This window comes from Brassica napus, chromosome C2, assembly GCF_020379485.1.
Source record: "Brassica napus cultivar Da-Ae chromosome C2, Da-Ae, whole genome shotgun sequence".
Classification (NCBI taxonomy): Eukaryota; Viridiplantae; Streptophyta; class Magnoliopsida; order Brassicales; family Brassicaceae; genus Brassica; species Brassica napus.
In genome coordinates, this window is record NC_063445.1 from 47784738 (window position 1) to 47810880 (window position 26143).

At 33.2% G+C, this 26143-nt stretch overlaps 3 protein-coding genes across 3 annotated transcripts; 1 reads left to right on the forward strand and 2 right to left on the reverse strand.

Moving 5' to 3' along the window:
* Positions 1 to 237: 237 nt before the first annotated feature.
* LOC106428472 (tobamovirus multiplication protein 3) lies at positions 238 to 2588 on the forward strand. Its single transcript, XM_013869239.3, has 11 exons — positions 238 to 574; positions 680 to 770; positions 844 to 896; positions 974 to 1066; positions 1148 to 1219; positions 1316 to 1388; positions 1501 to 1546; positions 1798 to 1861; positions 1936 to 1989; positions 2117 to 2194; positions 2318 to 2588. The coding sequence occupies exons 1-11, from the start codon at positions 404 to 406 to the stop codon at positions 2408 to 2410; spliced, it is 888 nt and encodes a 295-aa protein (XP_013724693.1). The 5' UTR covers positions 238 to 403; the 3' UTR covers positions 2411 to 2588.
* A 12058-nt stretch (positions 2589 to 14646) lies between these two features.
* Positions 14647 to 18117, reverse strand: LOC106428480 (phytosulfokine receptor 1-like). The gene has a single exon (XM_013869250.3). The coding sequence runs from the start codon at positions 17662 to 17664 to the stop codon at positions 14848 to 14850; it is 2817 nt and encodes a 938-aa protein (XP_013724704.2). The 5' UTR covers positions 17665 to 18117; the 3' UTR covers positions 14647 to 14847.
* A 4182-nt stretch (positions 18118 to 22299) lies between these two features.
* On the reverse strand, positions 22300 to 23716 carry LOC106428473 (F-box protein PP2-B1). The gene is made up of 3 exons (XM_013869240.3): positions 23317 to 23716; positions 23119 to 23237; positions 22300 to 23044 (listed from the first exon to the last, which is right to left on the reverse strand). Exons 1-3 carry the CDS (start codon positions 23644 to 23646, stop codon positions 22495 to 22497), a joined length of 999 nt encoding a protein of 332 aa, XP_013724694.1. The 5' UTR covers positions 23647 to 23716; the 3' UTR covers positions 22300 to 22494.
* Between the last annotated feature and the right edge of the window lie 2427 nt (positions 23717 to 26143).

Consider the following 26143-nt stretch of genomic DNA (forward strand, 5'->3'; position numbering starts at 1 on the left):
CCACAACCGTCCGTCGCAATCATATATATTTACTTGTTCACGTGATTATGCAGATGTATTTGAATTTTATCACATTATCCCATCATGTTTTTGTTTGGATCAGCCAGCTTGGGTTTGCTCTTTTATCCACATGTGCCACGTGTAGCAAGGGTGTCAGTCAACATTGGACAACAAATCCAATCCCCCGAAGAAAATTACCGGCTATCACCCGTGCTCACCCGTTAAATTAATCATTTTTATATTTCCTTTTTCGCTAATCTCTCTCACCTCGGACGTCGGCCGTTACTTTTTAATTTCGTTACCAATAAAAAAAAAGAGATTAAAAAGGAAGAGGTGGTGATTGAAACGATTCCTCCAACACAAGAAAGATCGAGAAGGAATCTGAATCGTTTTCTGAACAGATATGAGAATCGGCGGCGCGGAGATTATGATGATATCTTCGTCAGCGGTGGAAGCGTTGAATCTCAAGGAAGCTTCGAGTTGGTGGTCGGACGTAAACGAGTCGCCGATTTGGCAGGATCGCATCTTCCACGCGCTCGCTGTTCTCTACGGCATCGTTTCCATCGTGGCTGTGGTACGTACGCAACGCATCTTAATCCTCGTTCTGGAATTTGAATCATCGCTTTGGGATTCGTAGAGGATTGATTATGTAACGATGAAATCAATGTTTGTTTGGTAGATTCAACTCGTGAGAATCCAATTTAGAGTTCCGGAATACGGATGGACGACGCAGAAGGTCTTTCACTTTCTCAATTTCGTTGTGAATGGAGGTTTGTGCTGCGAGATTGTGATCTAGATTATTCTCTCTTTTGTTTGATTTATGTTCATCTTGTGTGTTTGCAGTCAGGGCTGTGGTTTTTGTATTCAGACGAGATGTGCAGTTCATGCATCCAGAGGTTTGAGGTTCTTTCATCATCATTTGTAATCTTAAGTGGCTTGTCTATGTCAAATCTTTCTAAATTTGTTATTGTAGATTCTGCAACATATCTTACTTGATATCCCAAGTCTTGCTTTCTTCACCACCTATGCTCTTCTTGTTCTCTTCTGGGCGGAAATTTACTATCAGGTAGTTTTTGATTACTATGTTGCTTTTGTTCCTGGTTCTTTGGTTTTGATATTTACTCGAGACACTCTTTGATTTGGACAGGCGCGTGCCGTGTCCACTGATGGACTGAGACCAGGCTTCTTCACAATCAATGCAGTTGTTTATGTAGTTCAGGTATATTTGTAAATGCAATTCAGACATTATTTTTGTTTTTTTTTTGTGGGTTCATGGCGCTTTTGTCCTTGGACTAACTCTGTGTGTTACTTCAAGATTGTTCTTTGGTTGGTTTTGTGGTGGAAGCCTGTTCGTGTTATGGTGATTCTATCAAAAATGTTCTTTGCAGGTAAAACTAGATTTGATATTTTTTCACACTAGCATGTTTACCCTAGATCTCTCTTGTTACACATAACCCATATTGTACCTTTCTCACCTCCCTGGTGAATTCATAAATGCAGGTGCTTCATTATTCGCTGCCCTTGGATTTTTACTTTACGGTGGAAGGTAATTTCGTCGCCAAATTTGACATTATTGTAGTTTCTATTGTTACCAGTCGAACCATTTTTTACTAGGATTTGTGTTGCCAAGAGTCACCATTGAGTAATGAGATCGCAAATTGTGGCCATCTTGCATTCTTGCGTTGATGCCTAGATAGTCTAGATTCCCTTTGGTGTTAAAGCCGAGGAGAATTGAAAATGATTATAGCATTGCATTTAAGCTCGATTTTGTGTCCTTGTATATCTATCTTATGGCAGGCTTTTCCTGATGTTGCAACGGTTTCCAGTAGAATCTAAAGGGCGGCGCAAGAAGCTGCAAGAGGTGATACATCAATTGTACAAACTCGTTATTTGTAGTTTCTGCTTCTTGACTGTTTACCCCCTTATGTATGGTAGGTTGGTTACGTGACAACCATATGCTTTACATGTTTCCTTATCAGATGTATCATGGTAAGGACACACACAAACACATCGCTATGTTGTTATCTATCAATCCTTACCTCCGTCGTTGGATTATCTTCTCATCAGTTTTAGAATTAACAACTAATTAAATTAGCCTTTTGTATATATGTTCTAGATGTGTTTTGCTGCGTTTGAGGAGGGGGCAAACCTTGATGTGTTGGATCATCCCATCCTTAACTTCATATATTATCTGGTAACCTCTCTCTCTTAGCTTAATCAATAATCTCATCATGAACATTAACTTCATTATGAATAAAATACAGTTTTTGGTTTGTTTGCGATGTTTTGTAACCTAATCCGTGTTGCTTAATTACAGTTGGTAGAGATATTACCTTCCTCTCTAGTCCTCTTCATATTGAGAAAGCTACCACCAAAGCGAGGCATTACACAATACCATCAGATTCGCTGAAATGTAAAGACACGACAACTACTGATCAGACGGAAGACAAGACCAAATATGTTTCTTTATCGGATGTGATCAGTCTTTTTGGTTTATGTTGTTCCCTTTATATAGGTAATGTTGTAAAGAAATGTTTAAAAAATCTTATAAAGTAATTATTAATATAAATCTCAAATTCATTGTTTTACTTTTATCATTTAATTTATAAGTGTATAAGTAGCTGAAATTTTTCTCTTAAAATGGTGATAATGTCTTATCTATACTATTAAAACGGAAAAAGTCTTAAAAAATTTACTATTTGTTGTAAATGAAGTGTTGGAGAAAGATTTTTGTTATCATTACTGTCGACCGGAAAATCCATATATATACAAGGTATTAGACCGTCATAAGGTCATGTTTATCCTAACAAAATAAGGATAAAGATAAACACTATGTTACAGATATACATGGAATATATACTAGATAAACACATAGTTTCTGGTTGTCTTTATCATGTCCCGGATTGGGCCTGCAGTACGGGCTGGTACATGGTCGATAATCATTTGGTTTATAACACTCACCCTTGATCGACACATCCGGTACAGGTTCGTTGCATGCTTAATGTTGCCTCATTAAAACCTCTCCTGAAAAACCCCAAAACCAATGTGGCAAAATGGGAAACCAAGGACAGGAAAAAAAGTACAACACATGAACTCCCCCAGATGAATGCATCACTGTTGTAGACGCATTCCCATCTGGTATCCGAGTCTTCTTGAACGTTGAAGTTGCCTATGACTTGGTGGAGATGATCAGCTGGATTCTCCTTGAATGAACTTGTAAGTCTTGGACATTGGTATGTCTTTTGGAACTCCATTAAGATGTGGTCAGGATGTACATCTTTGCTGCTGATCACTCCATGTCTTGGTTGAACTGATGGTGCTTCAAACGGTGCTCGGATGGACTTTATAATCTGCAATAAAACTTTACTTGCAGGTCTTTTTTCATGTCCCACGGATTCTCTTTGGTTATATGGCTTTCCCAAAACGTGGACATTCAATATATATTGAGTCATAGACCCAGAACACATACGAACAACTTTACTTCATATCTTTCGTTCATTCGGACTTATATCTCTTCGTATGTGCCAATGGCTTTATCCATTGTAACCAATCATTCTTTATTTTCTTTTGTCGATTCATGTTGAGCTATAGACATTGTCTATATTCGTTCATAATCATGAGTGTCTAAGGTCATACCATCAATAATTATTTGCTGCAATGAAACTCATCACAAAATGAATTCGCAGTCATACACTCATGTCCTTTGTACATGGTTATCGATCTTTTCTTGCTTTAGCAATGCTTATAATCATTAAGCCACGACCAGACATCCTTCTGGTCACTATCCTGGTTTATGGTTCTCACTTAGACGTGCTGACTTAATCATACACACACACACACGGCTATGATTTTTCTACAGACTTTTCATATGTAAAACATAGCATGTTTAATCAATCGATAACTTGTATTATTGAACCTTTGAACCATTAAACCTTTTTCTCTCAGTTGGTCTTTATTATGATCACAAGGAATTATAATATTTTCTGTATGGACTGACTGCACTAAGTAAATACTTAGTCTTTCATATTACTTACAGCTGCTGTATATTACAATCCATAAACAACTTAGGAACAAAGCTTGTTCTATGAGAATTTCTTTCTCATATTTCTATGGTACGTTGATACCTTTATCCAGTGATCCATTTGCTGCTTACTACACCATTATTTCTTTAGTAAATATCCAGACAAAATCAAACTTGATTTTCTGTAGTAGCATCCACCATATAGGAGCATATCTCTTTATAAATTGTTCCTTGGTCCTTGTGAGTATCCTTGTGTAATCAAGCTATACTTGAACGTTATTTAGAAGGAACATGGACACACTATACCATGTGGTCATGTCCTTTAATCTCACGGAATTTCTTATCTCACAAGATCCATTCACTGGTTTCTTTCTTAGATGGCTTTTCTGTATGTACATGGTTACTACGCCCATCTGTCTTATAATTACTTTGAATTCTTTGAACACCCCACGTCCCTATATAGGTTTTATGAGTACTCTACGTGGGTTCATGATCCTCAGGTTATATCCTTCAAATCCCAAGTACTACAATCTTTTATGAGCTCTTATGTATGTAAATACATCTTTGGTGTTAACACTCTTTATCTTTAGTTTCATACTGTTCCAGACATGATCTAATTAGATTTTGAGATCTTATTATCCAAGACCTTTATACCTTGCAGTTTGGCGTCCCAAACTACATGGTCTGGTACCTTAGATGTGTGGTTGCGCAACCTTATTTCTCTGTCTGAACTGGTTTCTCTTATGAACTCGGATTTGTACGATTCTGAGCACCTTTCATTACTTTCCGAGGTTCCTTATTATTTGGAACTTATTTGTCTATCTCTAATAGACATTGTAGCAACTTGATTGTGTCTCTTAGACATCTAATTCGTGGTGCTTAAGCTGGTATGACATAGTCATTTTTTCTTTTCGGGTCAGTGTGTCTGGCATATATTTCTGCTAGCTTTTATATCTTTTGATCATATTCTTTTAGAACGTCTAGATCATAATCTTTGGTCTGAGGATCTTGCCAAGACAACTATGGTTGATACCATTATATTTCTCTTTTACTCTTTACTCTTTATCAGCCTGATAACTTTCTCCTTTCAAAGTTGGATAATCAGATTACTATCTTTTGTAATCTGTGTTCTTGGCCACTTGATTAAATCATCCATGTTTGGCACAAGATACATTATAGTTTCGTGGAGGAAGTCTTATTTATCTAATATATATTCCCAATACTCATCTGAGGTTCCATCTTAAATGACACACATATATGTGGTGGAATATTCGTATTTTCTTAAGATGGTTTGTGTATATGTCTGGTTTATGACCCTTAATCATTCAGAGGTGGGAATGTCTATGCTTACATGTATGACCTGATGTAAATCAATATTTATATACATAATGTCCTTAAGCTTTAGGCTGGACGTGGGTGATGTACCATTAGTGAGGGCTTTAAAGCTTTCCAGCCGTGTATATTATGGTTGTAATGGAATCCAAATTTATGATATGATCATGGACTGTGGGTTTTAGTCCTCTCTCCCACTCATGAACATACTCATAATTTCGTAGTGCTTAGGACAGTGGAGCCTTAATTATTTTAGTGATTTTCTCTTTTGTGTACTTATAACACATTGTGAGATTTTAGTGATTATCACTTTTGTGCCTTAATTAATTTTTCATCATGTTTTGAATCAAGATGGCTAATCTGGTCATGCCATAAGTGTTTATTTCGTGGTGAACCATACTGGTTACCATGGCTTTATGCCTCTTTCATACTGATCCTTAGCATAGAATAAATCAGTAGAAAATATGGGTATAGGCATTCATAATGCTTTTAGGCGATTTTTCAAAAATCTGAAAGGAATCGTATTTTCTTTGCTCACTGGTTCAATGTAGAATGTTATAAATCTTTATAACTCAATGGGTCTGAATAATGTCGTGTCTTTTGCCATTGTCAGTACCAATTAATTGATTTCAAGTGATTGTAGGAAGGTAAAGTTGAACCTATACAATCAAGATGAAGTTAAATCTATGCGAGAAATCAATCTATCAGTGAACTGACTCATTAGTCTACACCCAACAATTGATTTTATGTGATTGCAGGAAGGTAAAGTTAAACCTATACAATCAAGGTAAAGTTAAACCATGCATGAAATCAACTATCAGTGGACTGATTATCCTTTTATTAAGGTTTTATTTGTTATTTAATCAAGAATCATCAAGCAAGACCAAGCAAGATAATATATAAAGACAAAATCGTTTTTATTATTTCACTAACATAAATGAATAACAAATAAATCAAATCAGATATGAAAACATAAAATCAGAATGTCGGAAAATTATTCAATGTATAATCCGACCTCATGGTCCATGAGTGTCCACTCGGAATCCTCCTCAGATCTCTTCTTATCAAATGTGGCTTTATTAGCTTCAGAGATTTTCATCTCACTGTCTAGTACTTCATAATATATCTCCATGATGTCATTAAACCGTCTGATGTTATCCATCATTTTCTGCTTATTTGCTCAATGTCTAATAAATATGAGAACATGTCATAATAGATGGTGAAACCTTTGGCCTGATGTGATAACAACACTTCCTCTGAATGGAATGTGTCACGAGTTTTGTTTAACAAATCCTCGTTTGTTACCAATTCACCACATAGTCTAAGACTATAGGTGATTCTCATAAGATCAGAGTGATATTTGTCCACGGATTCATAATCCTGGAACCTTAGAGCTTCCCATTTTTTTCTTGGATTCGTGCAACAATGGCTCACAGAATCTAGAATTCAAGAATGACCAGAGATTATGAGGATCATTAACATATCCAAACTCGTCTCTTAGGTCCTCACAGAGATGGTGTCGCATAATCATTATGGCTCTGTGTCTTTCACACGCAAGGGTGTCATTGCCATACTTGATGCACTTCCCAAGTCCTCTAGACTTCAAGACGGCTGAAGTGTTTATAGCCCAATCAAGATAATTATCTCCAGAGAGATCAAGGGCTTTGTAATCTGAGGGTATGAAACTCGACATCTGAAATCATTATTCAAAACAGGTCTTAATCAAGTAATCTTTTTGAAATTTTTCATGCTTCATATCAATGCCACACACGGACCAAAAGAAATTTTTTTTCTAAATGATGCATTTTCTTAAAACCATACGGTTTAAGGTGTGGATCAATGTATTTTTCAGATTTAAGGTCCTCTTATTTCAAACACAAGGTTTCAAGGCCTTTAGGGATTCTATCTTAGATGACCAGGAAAATGTTCCATATTTTCTTCATCCCATTGGATCGGATCATTTAGTATAATGATTTTTTTTTCAGTTCAGATCAGATTGCTTGAAAACTATGAATGATCTATATCCCTAACAGTCGAGATTTCATGTTCAGTATGCAATATTAGTATGCAAACAATATGCAATCAAGCAAACCAATTCAATCATGAAATCAGGTTTAGGGTTTTCGAAAAATATATCATATATTTATTATTATTTTTTTCGAAAAATAATCAAATCAGAAATTATTGTGACTTAAAAAAATAAATCAGGAAGATTTGATTTATTCAAGCAATTTATTATATACTTTTCGATTTTAAAAATAAATATATTTTCTCAGATATATCTCTGATATTTCAATTTTAAATATTAAAAAAAATATTTTTTTCAATCCTAATCAAGTTCTAGTCGTTATCAATCATCAGGAAAACAAATTTCTCAGACAAGAACAGGAGGTAAAACCTCGGATTAATTTATGAAACCATGATCAGATTTTCAAAAAAAATTATGTAACATGCAGTCCTTAACAGTTCTAGTTGATTCAGATCAGATAAGAACATTAAACAGGACAATAATGATAAGTTTAAGCAAGTAACAGTCGGTTTCTTTCAACATATAGCAGTCAGATTTTTTTTAAAAAAAATTGTTTTAACTTTCAATCCTAAACAGTTCTAATGTGAAACTATCATCAGGAAAAGTTTTAAACAATTTTAAAATCAGTTTCAGATTGAGAACATGTTCAAAACAAGTTCAGGTTCGAGATTTTAAAGAGTTTATGGTTTCTGGTTTTATTTTATTTGCAGAGACATGTTGCTAAATATAGCTACATGGCTGCGGATGGGGGTATTTAATACTTTATGGGTTTTAGATGAGTTTTCGATGATACCTGAAAACTTTTGATGGGTTGATCGGTCTATCAGTTAGAAATCTTCCTGATTAGCTGATGGATTGCTTGGAATTATTGTTTTTGTTGCTGCTTGTTGGAATAGGAGACTGGTATATGGTTGAGAGAGATTTTGGTTTCTGGAACAAATTTTCCGCCTGTATTGTAGCTGAGCGTGGGGGCGCGTCCGAACTTTGATTGATGCGGAGTTAGCGGCGTTGGCTTCGTCTCGTCAAGAGCTTTAATTTGGTATCTGGCTCGTCGTCTGGATCCACCGGAGTTGAGGGATAGAGCTGTTTGAAGTTTGTCGGGAATTAGGGTTTTTGCTGCTCGGATTTATTTCTGGTTTTTAGGGTTAGGGTTTATGAGAGCAACGTCGTGCTGATAACGTGTTGTAAATGAAGTGTTGGGGAAATACTTCTGTTATCATTACTGTCGACCAGAAGGTCCATATATATACAAGGTATTAGACCGTCATAAGGTCATGTTTATCCTAACAAAATAAGGATAAAGATAAACACTATGTTACAGATATACATGGAATATATACTAGATAAACACATAGTCTCTGGTTGTCTTTATCATGTCCCGGATTGGGCCTGCAGTACGGGCTGGTCCATGGTCGATCATCATTTGGTTTATAACACTATTAAAGTTATTGGACCGATTAGTTAGACTAAAACCACGTAATTCAGTCTATATTTATGCCAAAGTAATATTCCATACATCAGTATATAATTTCCTTAATGTCACGAGAAGAGATATCGGGTTTGATTGGTAATGGCTGTAGCTTAAAAAATTTTGCTGTAGAAAAAAATCTGTAAACTTTTTGCTGTGGCTTTAGATTTTATTGCTGTAGAATTTTATGGAAAGCATTAAAAAATTGCTTTGGATATTTGGCTCTGCAGAGCACTTGTACAGGTGTAGTTTATTTCAAGAGCTGTGGTTTCAAAAAAAAATTTAAAGCTTGATTGCTCTGAATTTGGTGCTTTAGAAATAAATAGGGCTGTAGACAGCACCTACAACAAGTACCAATCATACTAACAAACTTAACAACATTCTACATACATATTTTATTATTACTTCACATTTTATTATTCTTTCACTTAATACAGAAAAACTACGTAAGGAAATAATCATAACAAACAGATTTAATATTCAATGTATATAGTTTTTGGACCCTACATAGATAATCGAACATAATACAAACCATTTTGATGAATACCTTCGTAATACAAATTTAACAATATTCATTGTTCTAATTAAGTGATACCAGAGCGCGGATATGAATTTTCGGTTTATGATTATTTATTTAACTAAATGATGTATTTGTAATATTTAATATATTATATTCACCAAGTAAATAATTTTTTTTGGCATCTTAAACCATCTATTTATGATGAATATTCGATATCATATACAAAATTGAACAAATAGACGTAATTAGATAATTATATACGATATATAAAAACAATGGTTATTAATGTAAAATATGAAGAAATATTATATCATGACTTAGTATGGCATAAAAGATTATAAATTAGTTATACATGTTTAAAAAAAATAAAATAATTTTTAAACTTCTATGAAAAATTTAACATATAAAAAAGGGTGATGAATTAGTCATCAAATTGTAAATAATTTCATATTTTTGTTAATAATAAATTATTTATAGTCTTTGTTTTTCGTCAATATAATTATTAAATGTCCATAACATTAATATGTTAAAAGGTCATATTATGAAAGCCCATGTTGTAACCGTTTTTTTTCGGGAAGTGTAACAAAAAAAAATTACCTTTAACTCTTCGTTTTGTTTAAGTTCTGTGTCGGTAAAAGATTAAAAAAAATCTCTCTATCTTTTTCAATGTTCAATTTGAAGCTTATTATGCGAAAATCATACGCAAATATAAGCAATTGATTGGAATCTCTATATCTTTATATTCTTATAAATTTTAAATTTATTGTTTCCTCTTCTGCAAGCAAATCAATTACCGAAGTAATAGATCAATTGGTTGGAATCGAATCTATTCTTATAATTAGTGTAATTATGGTTACAGTTTCTATATTTAATAGTTACATTAAAGATACGACTTTGAAGATATTTTGTTTTGATTAATAGAAGATATTGGATTTTGAGTTTGTATTTATTGATTTGTTTTTTTTATAAAGCTTAGAAAATCAGTGGGATGATTGGTTGGTTGATACATTCTATAAAGAAAACGAAAACTATAGGTGGTTTGACTATTGTACATCGATCGATGCATGATGTAAGTTGACTATATAAAACTTGAGCATGATCATTTCAAACTAAAGTATAGGTAGGTTATATGCATTTGTTATATTGTAGTTAATATATTTTAAATATTACATAAGTCAACTGATTCACGTTTTCGTAAAAATAAAATTCAAGTTCATTATTGGGCCGTACTCGTCCGTAATAAGCTACGTTAAATATGATGTATTTTTAGGTTCATTTAATGAAATTAAGTTTAAATTTCATTAAGAAAAACTCATTAATTTAACTGAAAAAGACAAGGATTAAAATAGGTAGGTTCATTTAATGACATTAAATTTAAATTTGATTAAAGAAAACTCATTAATTTAACTGGAAAAGACAAGCATTAAAATAGGTAGTTTAATTTAATTCTCAGTGGCATGGAAGTGTAAATAAGTTAGAAAACTTAGGGGTATTTTTAATGGGTACTTCTCTTTTAATAATATAGATGTTATTCATGTATTTCTTGAATTTTTTTATGAAATATTATCGCAAATTTAATATCTGAAATTGAAAACTATATCAATAACAAAAATAATTGGTTTTATAATAATGTAAATTGATAGTTATAACTATGATATATGCCAGGAAATTTCATTTTTATTTAAAATTGACAGCTCGTGTGTTAATATCAATGTTTTGAAAACCGGACGGGATATTGACTCGGCATTGTAGCTGAGTCAATGGTCAAACCGGTTCAATCGATTTAATCGGGTTCAAATTTTTATTTAATTTTAAATTAAGTAACTATATAAATTTAAGTATAACTATAAAATAATTTTGATACAACTTTATATCAATGTTATATTCTAAAACTGATATGAAAATAAAATCAAAAATTCAAAAAAAAACATGAAAAAACTAATTTATTTAAATAGGTGTTAGGAAACAATATGAACTTTTGATGAAATGTTATTAAAATTTTCAATTTTAATTTTATTTATTTCACTTGAATTTGAGAAAACCAGATTTTATTATCAAACTGGATCACCGGTTTAATGATTTAACTGGTTTTCGACCAGGTTTGCCGGTTTAACTCAAATCCAGCTTTTAACACAATCCAATATGAGTCACGGTCTGACCTGGTCTGACCTGCTCGATCGTACGGCTTGGTCCGGTTTAAAAAAATGGTTAATACATTTCAATAATTAAAATATATATATTTTAATATTGAATATCTTTACTGTTCAAAACATATATATCATCTTTCAATCTATTTCGAACAAATCTAAAAAAATAATTAAAACATTAAAAATCAATAATTATAATGTGAAACACAAAATAGTAATACTTTTTAAATCAATTAAATATTAAAAAAAAAATCATCGCTTTTAAAGCGCGGATCAAAATCTAGTTTAGGTATTAAAAGTTTCTAAATTTTTCTATGATACTAAGTTCTTAAATATTCTTATTCCCATATTGCGATATATTGGGGGTTATTGGACAAAGAATTCTAGAGGAGTTATTAAATTTTGAGATTTCATTCTTACTGGTTTGTGAATTTTTAAAATCTAAATAGAATCCATTGCTATTGGAGTGATGATTTTTAAATTCCACTCAAAATCCTTTGTTATTGGAAAAGTTTAGCATCCATTGATTTTAAGATTCTATTAAAATCTATTGTTATTGGGATGTAAATTTTCTTTGTTTTTACTCATAGTACTCAACTTTGAGAATATCATCTATACCTATAAGATTTTTGAAATCAATGTAATAAAATACACTCACATACAAAAACTCAAATTGAAGAATGAAATAATATACAAATCACAATTTTAACATAATACAATTCACAACTTAAAAAAATAGAAAAAAAATTAAAAATAGTTTTAAAAAAGCACTTTCGTATTTTTTAATTAAACATTTCAAAAATAATAATTCAAATTTTTTTTACAAAAATTCAAATTTAAAACATATATTTCGAAACTATATAATTTTTTTATTATTTATATATCTATAAAGTAAGAAGTATAAATTAATTTTTTTGGTCATTTTATTTCTTGAGATCTTTTTTTGTGGCAAAAACTTTTTTAAAAGTTGTTTAAGAATTGCCTTAATTGAAATGATTTTCTTTCCTTTTTTTTCTACCACCATTAATTTCTTAATTTAAAAGTTAATAACAATCAATAGAATTCTATACACAAGTAATGAAAATCTGTGTAAAAGTATTTGATAAAATTTGTTAAATCTAGTTAACTTGTAAAATCATGTCAACTATTAAAATCATCAAATTCCACAGAAATTCATGTTCCAATAACCCCCTAAGTGTTTAGCTTTGTTCACACGTTATCTTTCATCATAGAAGCCAAGACCAACAAACAAAAAACTGCCTAAATTGATTGTGTTTGCTTGTAGAGTAATATAGGTAACGTATAGAGTTACATCAGTTGCAAATTGTAAGGCTTATTGGAGGAAAGTTGAAGTACGACGAAACATGAATACTCCAAATGCTGCAATGCAATAGTAGTGGTAAATCAATGGCAAGTTAAGGCCACAAAATAAAAAAAGCACTCAATAGAGAAATTTCGAAAGTACGAAAGGGAAAAACGATTTATATTATAGGACAATGATTATAAAAATCTCCAACTTTTAACTAGTAGAAAATTCTCAAATTCAATTCTTTTCTATGGTTTTGTTAAACTATTTTCTAATTTTGCTCAATTAACAAAAGTTTAGAATTTAAAACAACAGTCAACTTGATATTTTAATTTGTCTTCTCAAAAATTTGTGTTTGACATAGCCAAATTTTGAAAGTTTCTATATGACCATTTTCACTCATGAATTAGAGATTTATGGAAAAAATAATAATATCATTTTGTTTAACTGTCTGTTAATTATGTTTTACATTTCTGTTAAGATAGCTAATAGTGTGCTTATTTTAGTCTAGTCAACAAAATTTTGGGATTTAGAAAATAGTCAACCAAAACTTGATATTTTAAATTGTTTTCACAAAAGTTTATGCTTTGAATAGTTGAAATTCAAAAATTAGAGAAAAATTAGAGATTTTATGACCATTTTTCCGTTATATTATAGTTATGTTTTGGTAATGCAAAACAATTGTATATGAGATCTTAAAAGATCTTGGCGGTTTACCACTAGTGATCCCCAATCATCCAAAACTGCAAAGCTTGTTTCTGAGTGGAAAGAACAATTATATAAAAACTCATGTTTGGCTTATAATCCATTATTTTTACTTTTCACATTTTCTTGATAACATATTGATAGTTTTTCTTTGAGAAGTGCTCATAGTCTACTGACATAAGACAAGTCCACCAAGATCTCTTCAACAAAATTAATGTAATAATGCGTCAGACTTTTGTAAACTAGAGTAAGACAAAATAGCTTTCATGAGGATTTTATGCATTACAATGACTGTAACTGTGTAAGTTTGAATTATGAAATTAGATTATTCTAAACACAGTTATGATGATGGAGATCGTGATCGATGATATATCAATTATTTGATTATAAAGATTTCTCCCCTCATGAGTTGTTAAAGTCCACTAGATATAAATATATTCCCTATGAGAAGAGTATCTCTATAATTATCAAATATTTTAAAATGAGAAAAAAAGGAAGACAATTGAATTACTGATATACTGAGTGCTGCAACAACAGAAATGCATTTTGAAAAGAGATAGTAATGGATATATGATCATATAAGCATTAGGAGTTTTAGTGCTCTTTCTTGTACTTCATTTGTCATTTTTTTGGCAGGTTTCATGAACTGTTGGAAACGACATAAGTGGACACATTGACTATCAAAATCTTTATTCAGTCTTTAAGAAATTATAAGAAAAATTTGGAAAAGTTTTAGTTACTTATTCAAGTCGTGCTCTATGGGGACATGGAAATCAATAGAAAGAAAACTGGAATCTGTTAAAATTCAAACTTTTCCAGTGAAGCAAACGTTAAATTTTGACCATACAAAGTCAAAATCTTTGAACGTTTTTGGTTGAACAACACTTTCACACCCATAAATTAAGTAAATGAAATGGTTTCTTAATGAACATTTTGACTATAGTTGGCCAAAAGGTATTTTTTTATAGAATGCCAAAAAAAAAAGCTAACACATTTAATATTTTTTATCAAGAAAAATCAACCAAATATCTCCAAAGGTATAACATAATCAACAAGAGATCCATAAGCAAAATCTTATTAACGGAAAAACAAATGTATATTGTGTTGTTTACTCAAACTGCATGAAGAACTTGTGATATCTGAAAAAACTAGACATTGTATGTTACAGTCTTTTATCTTCAATATTAAATCTGAATCACAAATAAAGATTAAAATGAAGCAAATTATTCTCTGGAAACTATTTACACTGTATCTCAAAAGTATAGAAATGACTCCCTACAAAATGTATCCCTGTCTCTGTGAAGATTAGGGTTCACCTTCTAGACATGATCAAGCCAAGAGACCAACTGTTCAGTCGTTGGTCTCTGTTTAGGGTTTCCACTCAAACACAAACAAGCAATCTCAAGAACCCTAACCATCTCTTTCTCATTCTCTTTACCATGAATGAACGGATCAAAAACCTCACTAGCTCGACCCTCACTCTTCATCCTAACAACCCACGAGATCAAATCCCTCCCTCCCTTGGGTTTACACATATCCACCGGTCTTCTATCAGTCAAAAGCTCAAGAAGCACAACTCCAAAGCTATACACATCACCCTTATAAGTAGCAACCGAAGCTTGTCCATATTCAGGAGGAATGTAACCCAAAGTCCCAACCAAATCAGTACTAACATGCGTCTCGTAAGGATTCATAAGCCTAGCTAATCCAAAATCCGCTAAATGAGAATCAAAGTTCTCGTCTAGAAGAATGTTGCTGGACTTAATGTCACGGTGCAATATATGAGGCTCACAAGCTTGATGCAAGTAATACAACCCCTTTGCAGCTCCCTGAGCGATTCGAACCCGAGTTCTCCAGTCCAACAAAGCTGGACCGTCGTTGCGCTCGTGTAGCCAGTAGTCTAAGCTTCCGTTCTCCATGTAAGAATAGATCAAAAGCCGGTCGGTATTGTAGAAACAGAACCCTTGGAGTAGAACAAGATTTGGATGTTGCGCTCTCGAGAGTGTTTCAACTTCTGCTTTGAACTCTCTTTCGATCTGACCGCAGTCTCCTGATAACCGTTTGATCGCTACTTTTCTCCCGTCTGGTAACACTGCTTTGTAAACCATACCGAACCCGCCGCAGCCGATAATGTTGGATTGATCAAAGCTGTCTGTAGAGTCCAAAAGATCATCATAGGAGAGAGCATTATCATTATTGTTTTGAAACAGCACCACAATCTTAGAACCAGTCTCTTCGATTTCTTTCCGGTTCATGCTCTCTTCTTCTATCTCCGGATCAACTTCCCCTGACCGTCTACGCGCACGCAACACGATCAAAGCTAAAAGAGTGAGAAGGAAGACCGAACCGAACGCGATCCCAACAGCCATACCAATCTCACCTCCTCTGCTTCTTCTTCTTGAATGTTTGATATATGTTGTTCCGGCAGAACTCGCTTCTCCGGAACAGGGGAACCTACGTTCCCCGCAGAGGTTGTTAAACTCGAAACTCGAGTTTGGGAACGTCTGAAACTGACCACCAGAAGGTATCCTTCCAGACAGATTGTTACCAGCGACACTAAACTTAGACAGAAATGTCAGGTTCTGCAAAGAACCAGGGATGGATCCCGAGAGACGGTTGTTAGAAAGATCAAGAAGCTCCAAGCTTGTCATACCAGAGAGCGAGCTAGGGATAGAACCAGACAACTCATTCCACTTCAGATCAAACACATGAAGCTTCTTCAAATCACCAAACTCCTCCCAGATAGGTCCAGAGAGGTTGTTATTACCAAGCTCAATAGTTGGCGGGAAACCAACGATCTGATTGTACTGTAAACCTCTTGCGCTCTCGTTCCTCTTCATGAAGAAAGGAAAGTCAGGAGACGGTTCGTCCAATGAGATGCTTCCACTTGTCAGACTCTGGAGTTGAGTAAGGCTCTTTGGGATCTCTCCTGTAAACGAGTTGTTGGATAGATCCAAGTAGAATAGATAATTGAAATCACCAATCCAGCTCGGTATAGCTCCGGTTAACCGGTTCCAAGAGAGATCCAGCAGCTGAAGATCCCTACTCGAGCTTAACCATCTCGGAACCGAACCGGTTAGCCTACAATTCGCAACTACGAGCACTTTAAGCTTCTCGAACCCAACAATACTCGCGTCGTCAGGAGGTAACGCCTCTCCGTTAAAGTTTAACGTGAGGACAAGCGCCGTTAAGTTTTTACAGTTCTGAAGTATCCTAAGCGCGGACGTGATGTTAACCAAGCTAGAGTTGGATAACGAGAAGTAAGATAGGCTCTGGAAGTCCTTGAAGCTCTCTGGGACTTCTCCACGGAAACCGTTTCGCGCCAGGTTAACGTTCTTTAACCGTTTGCAAACCGAAAGATTCTCAGGTAACCGGCCGTTGAACCGGTTAGTACCTAAATCGAGAGAGTTTAACTCAACCATCGCCGTGCAGTTCAACAGTAACGGACCCGTTAACGAGTTGTTCCTTAAGTTAAGCAGATTTAACGTCCGTGAACTCGCTAACGATCTAGGTATCCCTCCGCTTAGTCTGTTCGTCTGAGCTGAGAGATACTTCAACCGAGTCAACTCGCGGAACACGTCAGGGATCTCACCTGAAAACGAGTTCCACGAGACATCGAGACGAACGAGGCTAGAGAGGTTACCGATGGAACGAGTCAAGGACCCGTTGAAGTTATTTGTGGAAAGGTCGAGGCTTTGCAGAGACGGTAGGTTTAGGGCTTGTGGGATCTCTCCGGAGAGATCGTTGAAGCTCAAGTCGAGGGTTTGTAGAGTCGGCGAGGTGAGGATGGAGAGAGGGATGGAGTTTTTGATGAAGTTCCGTGAGAGGTTGAGGACTTTGATCTGGTCGAGGTTTCCTAGAGATTCCGACAGGGTGCCCGACAGCTTTTTGTTACCGAGTTCTAGTTTTGTGACTCTTCCGGTGAAGGAAGAGTTGCAGGTGATCCCGGTCCAGCTGCAGCAATTGTCGTTGGCGAGCCAGTCTTCTGGTTTTGGTTCGAGGTTGGTTATGAAGTCGCCCAAGGCGTTGAGGTCACGTGGGTGGCACGTGAGGGGGGTCTGGGATTCCGAGGGGCGGAAGCATAGTAGTAGCTCTGTGAGGAAGATGACGATCACCCACAAGCGATGAACACGCATTTTGATGAGAAGAGGAAGAAGCTTTAAGATGTTTTGATGATGGAGAGAGAGAAGAAGACGAAGAAGCAGAGGCTCTTTCTAGTTAAAATTCAAGAAAACCGTTGAGAAAGCTGAGAGGATACAATTTATGGGTTTCTGTTTCTGGTTCTTGCCATGACGATCAATGAAGATGAAGCAAAAGAAGAGATATGGAGAGAGAGAGAGAGAGAAATAGGCAACTTTTGACTTCAACATGCTACAGCAAGTGGTGGGGGCTTAAATGCAGGCTTCTAGAGAGAGAGAGAGAGAGAGAGAGAGTGGATGAGTTGGGCGTTTGGTTTTTTCCTCCGTGTGTGTTACTGAAACAGTAAAATTCAACCCAAAAATTAAAAATATTTAAATAATAATAGGAAATTAATAAACAGTCATAAACGAAGAAGAAGAAATAGGGGGAATAGGAGGAAGAAGAAGAAGAAGGTGTTAGTAAAAAGATTCGTTTCATATGTATTGATGACGGTCAATCAACAGTATTTTTATAGAGGTTAATACTCATGGTTATGTATTTATTTATGTCCGTTTATGGAAATGTCATATTTTACTGTCAAGACCCAGTTGTAGAAATCTCTTTTTATTTGTATTTTTGTTCAGTCAAACATCATGGAGTTCGTTAATAGACATACATAATGAAGTCCTAATAAGTAGTTTTGACTTGAGAAAACCTTTTGTTTTTTCTAAATTTTGGTTTGAATAGTAGGATCTCTTCTAACCTTCAGGGTAAACGGACGAAGTTTTGGAACGATTAATGAATGAAGAGTGCAAAAAGTCAACAAATTTTTAGTATTTTGTAAGTATTCCTTTTGAGATCTTTGTTTGCTTTCATTTTCAAATGGTTTAGTTTAGAAAAATCTAAAAGGTTAATTTATATTGTGGTTAATTTATATATTTACATTCGTTCTTATCTTTTTAATTATAGGATAGGATAGTTAAGAATGACCGGAGAGGGAAGGAGTAACCGGTTAGGTCAGCTGGAGGAAATAAAGATGAGGACAGGAGATAGAGAGAAGTCAAAGCACGGACGTTAACACCTTGCCTTGCATCTCTCTTCTCTTCTCAACTACAATTTTGTTTTTAAAATTAATTTTTTTTTCTTTTACAAGTTGGTCCCAATGCATGAAAATAGTCCTACCAAGATATTCTTAATTTCCGATAAAAGCTTCAGCATAAACTAGATATTTCTATGAAACATGATACTCCAAAGAGGAAAATTTCAATCTAATTTTTGTTTGTTGGTTAAAGAGTCGACCTCCTCCACACTGATCATGCAGAGATGCTCCATTTACATCTTCTAATCAGTATGTTATATTAATTTCCAGTAAACCATTAATACTAGACAACCAATAAATGTAATTCTTTAACAAATCTTAATATACCTAAAATCACTTTATATTAAAAAATGTTTGATAATTACACAAATTTTCATTGCTAAAAAGATTATAATATGTCAACTAATAATTTTTGTTCAATGCCGACAAATTTTTATACGTTACCGATTAATTTAGAATCTATCGGTTATTAATTTTTAAATTATATTTGATTTGAGTAATAGAATCGAAAATACATTTGGCAATTCAGAGATTGGATTCTCTGATAATTGTATGCGTTATGGTTCGGTTTCTAGAAATACAATAATGAATAGTTTAATTTTTTTTAAAAAATAAGAAAATTATATCATAAAAAACAAAAAATCTCCTATTTTGAAATAAATTCACTAAAAATAATCTTAATATATATAATTGTATTTACATTTGAAGTGTTTGATAGTAGCATAAATCATAACTTGTATAATAATTTTTGTACATTACCGACAAATTTGGGTCTAGATTAGTGATCGGTTTAATATTTCATATATAAAGCAAACTTAAAGCATAAATTTTCTTTGATAAATCTATTATTGGTTAGTTTTAAAATTATATTGGATTTTAACAATAGAATAAAAATTACAGTCTCAATTGTATATTTATAGGTGGGTTATTCAAAGATGTAATAATTTAAGGTTTGTAAGACTTTTAAAGAAAACCGATCATTTTGTAAACAATAAATCCAAAAAGTCTAACACTTTTTCGCCACGGTTTGTTTCTAAGAAAGCATAGGCTGTTGTTTAGACAACTTTCTTTACTATTTTACTTGATTTGTAAGTAATTGAAGACAATGTAGGTGAAGGGTGAAATGAACATAGACATGGAAGACTTTTAGCAACAAGAAATACTATATTGTTTAATAAATTAATTAGCCTACATTCAAAGTTGCTTTACCACATAAGAAACTACTAATATATTATTTTGGTGTGTGCATGTTCTTCCATAAAGAGATTAAGTATTGTTTTACGTAGAAAGTTAAGATACGATTCCAAGTTAACAATAAAATATATTGAAGTCGATATCTATAAGAAGGAGACAGTCAAAGCATGTGACATCAACTATTCAACTCTATAATTAATCTTCCATTCCATGTGGGTCGCAATGGCTTTTGATATAATCGTCTTCTTTACAGACATTTTTATATTTTAAAGTCTTTTAAGAAATTCAAGTAAGCTTGTATTGTAAATTTCTACAATTGTGAGTTTGTTTGTATTTTTTATATGATTCAGTGAAATTTAGTCAGCCAAAAATCGTTTTCGTTAGAGACATACTAATGTTCATAAGTCTTTAATAAATCAAGTTTATTAGTTCAACAACACTTGCATTCTTTCACAGCCTGAAACTCAACATTATTCTCTATTAATAAAAGCTTCAAGATTTTCTTCGTAGTGATGAGTACCAACTAAGCTCATAGCGTATCTTACAAAGGCCTTTGAAGTTGCAAATTAGAGCCCATAGAATGTTGACATCTTTATAGACCCACGTACTTTCTTTTGTTTTTTTTTTTTTTTCGCTAAACTGTAAATTTTATAAAAATGAAGAAATAACCTACAAAGATATGTCTGAACCAGTGGCGGAGTCAGTGCGTTGGCAAGGGGGTCAATTGACCCTGGTGGATTTCTGATTTTTAAAACATTTACATGTATATTTATGTAAAAAGCTGGAAAATACTGCAAAATTTTGGTAATTGACCCCTATAAAATTTTTTTATTGATCCTATAATGTATAATAATTATGGACTGACCCTCCTAAACGTTTTTCTTACCTCCGCCACTGGTCCGGACCATCTTAGCAAAAAGAAAGAAAAAACAATATAGATCATAAAGAATATAGTAACATGAACAATCTATCTCAACCAAAAAGACATGAGATTACTAAAGATTTTACGCTTGCTCTTGGCAGAAATAATTTTACCAACTTCCCTATCAAGACCAGAGAAACTGATGAAGAGGGAATTGAGATTTGGTTGTGAACCAAATTGTTTCTTTGCTTCCAGATGTGAAATACAAAGGCTTGAGTAGCCACTTTGCGCAGTAGCTTCAACTCTTTAGACCCTGCAGTTTTAATCCAAGATAGAAGCTCCGACCAAGTTGTAAACATGGTAGGCGGAGAAGAGCACCTGATAAACACCTCCGTCCACACTTCAGGACTATACTCGCACGACAGCAGCAGATGATCCCTTGTTTCATTACCCCTTGAGGAGAGAGGGCAGGCAGTGGCAATCAGCATTCCCTAAGAAGCCAGTCTCTCCCTCGTTGGCAACCTGTCCCAATTTGCAACCCACATCGTAAATGCATGTTTAGGCACTGACCCTTTAAACCAGACAACATCCACCCAATCCTTTACTTGTTCTCGAAATCGCCAGATAGTAGAGGTTTTAAAAGCACACGCCGGATAGTCACCTGCAACCCATTCATAATTATCATCAATATTAGTATGTAAAAGAAGGGAGATAGTGGTAAGGTGAGCGTGTAGCTCGACTTCCCGTGCTGATCGTGGGTGTGGGAGTGACCAGTTTGGATGCACTATGGCGTCAGCCACCACAGGTCCACAGCGTTCCTCCTTATTCTTAGTGGAGCGGACCAAAGTGGCTAATCAACTGACCCAGTGGAGTCCAAATGTCATACCAGAAGCTCGCAGCTTGACCATTTCCCAAATTAGTTTTACAGAACTGAAGAGCTAATGGTCTTAAGTTTGAGAAGTCTTTTCCAAGCTCAAGAGTTGTTTGAAGCAGATTTGATGGTCCAAAAACATTTGTTATTAAGATGAATATGCCAGTGCCAATCAAACCAAAAAGAAGGTGATCCAGATAAATTTGTTACTTTCATATCACAAAAACTCCAAATTACTTCATATGTTCATCATATATAACAGCCTAATTAAGCCTCACCTTCTGTTCACTTAGGCAGAGTCTAGTTGTGACTGTTATTAAGCCGTCCATTTTGGCATCCAAGTTTCAAACCTTCTCAAACCCAACTTTTTTTAGCTGACATTATAGTCACATGTTTATACGAGATATCAAAGATTAAAGATTAAAGAAATCATTTGTACATTTCATACAAAAATGTGAAAATGTCTTAGATCTTACATGTCTTAATGGTCCCTCTTTATCTGATCCTCAAGATATACATCTTACTTCCTTAATCTCTAATATAAAAACATTTTGTCGTGGCTAAACCCTTTCCACAAAGGTTCGCCCCAAAAAAGAGAAAAAGACAGACACAATTGGTTAGCTAGCTTTTGTCAAATTAAATTATTGCCATTCAATCATTTGGTACACAAGAAACAAAATCACCATAACTTCTTTGCTTCTCATATCAAAAACTCAAACTGTTAAATACGCTCTAGACATGGAAGATCAGAAGCTGTAGTATTACACAAAGCTTTAAACTCTGTTCATACTTTAAAGAACACAGTATTAATCTAAACTGGATCATTTAGTTACTTCTTCTTCTTTCACAGGCCTTATCTCAATCCCCTGGAAAAGCAGACCACTCTTCCACTGTCCCATCCGAGTCTCCATAATAGCTACCTCAATCTCATCGCCATCATCACAACCTCCATCGTTAATGTAAAAACTCCCCAGCTTCACTTCACTCCACTTATCACCTCTCTCCTTGGGCTCCTCCACGTTCCCACCACTCTCCCTCTCTCCTTCAACTTCTTCCCTCGGAAACCTCATCCACGGACGCCTCGTCCTAAACGCTCTAGACACAGCTGCTAACGAAACTCCAGAGTAACCATAACCGCTGCGCGGATCCGTATCGCTCGGTTCGAGAAACACAAACGTCTTCCTAACCTCCTTCCCCGCAAACCCAACTTCAGCTTCAATAGGCGTGTGGTCGAAACCGTATGACCTACTACTCGCTCTCTTGAACACTAAGTAAACAGAGTAACGCGTCCCCTTAGACAGCATTCTAACACTTATCTTGCCGCGAATCTCGAACCAACACACGTTACAAAGCTCTGCTACTTTCTCAAACCTGATACCGCACATGTACAACAAAGTAAGCTCCTTATTACAAATCTCAAAAACCGAGAAGAAGAGAGACATTACTTAGATTCAGGAACTGTAACCCATTGCCAATACGCGGGAGAATCACTCCATGTGATCTTCAAATCCATCGCGGACAACATGTAACACTTCTTCCCAGTAGATTTCTCCAACCAAAAGCTCTGAATTGTTTCCCAAGTAACTAAAAATTAGTGAACTTCGAATTCGAAACCCTAATTTTAACATTCTTATTGAATTTACCTTTTTGCCCTCATCGATGAGGACGGGATCGTCAGCGAGAGAGAGATAGATCTTCTTCTTCGACGAGCAATCCAGCGACGGAGGAAGAGCAAGAGACGAGTACTCCGGCGGAAGAAACTTCTCCCAGACCAAATCGGACTCAGCCGCCGACTTAACTGTTCTCGAAACCGAAGCCACGACGCAAGCATCTCGTGGTGTGGTATGAAAAATCACCATCGAGATACAATCTTCCGGCAAAGTATCGAACCGCGACGTCGTCGCTCCTACAGAAACAATCGCGTCGTTCCGGCTAATTCCTCCGCCGCATTTCAAATCTTGAGTTTGCTCCATAGCTTTCGAATCTAATTTCGAATCCGATGTTTGTTTTTAAGTGAGAGACTATGTTAAAATTTTAAGACACTATGGGTTCTGTTGTGTCGGATAAGTGTATATTTATACCGTTATCGTGATTCGCGAAAGACTTACTTGTTAAGATTTAATTTGATGTTCCGAAAATACCCTTACAAGTGTAACGTCTCTGGAAGAATATCTATAAAGATTTTTTTTCGAAAATTAAAATAAAAGTTTTTGACTTTATTTAAAATAAAAGTTTTTGACTTTATCTAATCAGCCAAAGCAACTAACTTTTGTTTCGTGTTTACCTTACCTATGAAGTCTTTGTTTACGAGAGACTGTTTATTATACAAATAAATTATAATATTAGGAAAAGTCAATAATTCTCATGAATCTTTGTTAAAGGGTGGATCATGTTAGTCTTATTTCTTAGTCTATCTCATTATTCTCAGCTAAGTAAAGGTGCGTTCAAAAGCTTTGTAGCTGATAGGGGAAACGAAAGTTTCTTTTTCGAATTTGTTCATGTGAGTGTGGTGGACACTCAGTATCAAGAACCCAAACTCACCAGCATTACAGCCTAAACTTGTAAGGTTTGAAAATATTACACTTTAACAATTTATTTTGAAACAATTCACTTTTCATTTTAAATTGCACATGAAGTATAATTGGAGAAGAAACAGTAAAAACTCTATCTTATTATATAAAGATTGTTTATTCAAAGTTGCTAATTACCATGATCGCGACACATGCAATTATATATTTTAAGATTCTGACATGTGTTAGTATTTCATAATTAAAAATATATATAATAAGATATTAACAAAAACAAATTTTATTAAAAAGTAATTAAAATATTATTTAATAGTAATTTTCCTTTTTTTAAATCATAATCAAAATACAATTGCAAAAGACTATTTGATAACAATTTTTCTTATAATATTGTGACATGTGTTTAAATATATAATAATTTAAAATATATATCATCTGTTAATAAAACTAATTTTGATAAAAACTACTTTTAAAAATTATTTAAGTAAAAATAGGGTTTTTAAAATATTTAGTAGTAATTATTTTAGAAATTTTATTTTTTCAAAATCCTAAAAACATATTTGAAAACAATTTGTTTAATATAATTTTCTTTTTCTAAAATTTTAATGAAAATATAATTATAAAATATTATATTGAGCTTAATTATTCAAAATTGCTAATTAACATGATTGTGACACAAGTGAGTTATATATTTAAAAATGTGATATGTGTTAAATTATCTCATAATAAAAATATATATACTAAAATAATGAAAATTATTTTTCTTAAAAATTAATTATAAATATTATTTAATAGTCTTATTATTATTGTTATTATTATTATTGTTAGTATTTTTGTAAAAAACTTGGTTCTTCAAAGTTGATAATTTACATGATTGTGACAATGTTAGTTATATATTTGAAAATGTGATATGTGTTAAACTTTCTCATAATCAAAAATATATATACTAAAATAAAAAAGCAATTTTTTCTTAAAAATTAATTATAAATATTATATAATAGTCTTATTATTATTATTTATTATAATGTTTGTTTTAAGAGATACTAAAGATAGGGAATTATAAAAGATAAATATTAACTTTTAAGAAAATATGTTAAACAAAAACTAATTGTAAAATCCTACAAGTACAAAAAATTATTTATGAAAAAAAATGAATAAAAACTAACTTTTAAATAAATAATATTACTTTTGTAAAAGCCTAATTAAAAGAAAATTTTAAAAGTACTCTTATTATTGTCTTATAAGTAACTAACTTTCTTATTTTAATAGATAATTTTGCATGTTAAAAAAGTATGACAAAAAATAGCTACAAATATTTTACATATATATTTAGTTTTAAGCCTCTACATATTATTTTTACAAAACACAATAGTATTTACATGAAGAGTATTACCTCGGTATTTTTTTTTAATTTCTTGATACTACTCAACTTTTTATTATCCTAACTACATCTTATGATGCTAACAAAATTTTATATTTTGATGTTGTTATCGTACATGAGCATGTGTGAATATGATGAATATGTGTTTGTATGTATAAGACAAAATATATAAATAATAAACATATTTTTTTCTATTAAAACTAAAATAGTTGTAAAAAAATCTAAAAAAATAATAATTATAAAATAATTAATTTCCTTTTTAAAAGTCTAAATAAAATAAATATATAAAAATAATCTTATTTTTCTTATAATTAACTAACTTTACTTATTAATAATTTTGTGTTAAAAAAATATAAACCAAAATTAACTTCAAATATCTTACCTAATATGATTGTGACATGTGTCAATTAGAAAAATAGATTGTGAATCTGTCAATAAAAACTAAGATTATGTGAAATAACTTCTTCTTTTCCTAAAATCCTAAATAAAAGAGATTTCAGAAAAAAAAAATTCTAATCTTAACCAATTAAGAATTTTTTTCTTTTTAAAAAAATATTCCTGACG

Excerpts from the sequence above, each read along its gene's own strand:
- LOC106428472 (XM_013869239.3), top strand. The coding sequence starts at position 404 with ATGAGAATCGGCGGCGCGGAGATTATGATGATATCTTCGTCAGCGGTG. Across the intron at positions 1,067-1,147 it reads GGGCGGAAATTTACTATCAG|GCGCGTGCCGTGTCCACTGA; the intron begins GTAGTTTTTGAT and ends TGATTTGGACAG. Across the intron at positions 1,862-1,935 it reads GGCGCAAGAAGCTGCAAGAG|GTTGGTTACGTGACAACCAT; the intron begins GTGATACATCAA and ends TATGTATGGTAG.
- LOC106428480 (XM_013869250.3), bottom strand. The coding sequence starts at position 17,664 with ATGCGTGTTCATCGCTTGTGGGTGATCGTCATCTTCCTCACAGAGCTA.
- LOC106428473 (XM_013869240.3), bottom strand. The coding sequence starts at position 23,646 with ATGGAGCAAACTCAAGATTTGAAATGCGGCGGAGGAATTAGCCGGAAC. Across the intron at positions 23,238-23,316 it reads TCATCGATGAGGGCAAAAAG|AGCTTTTGGTTGGAGAAATC; the intron begins GTAAATTCAATA and ends GAAACAATTCAG. Across the intron at positions 23,045-23,118 it reads GTTACAGTTCCTGAATCTAA|GTTTGAGAAAGTAGCAGAGC; the intron begins GTAATGTCTCTC and ends GTGCGGTATCAG.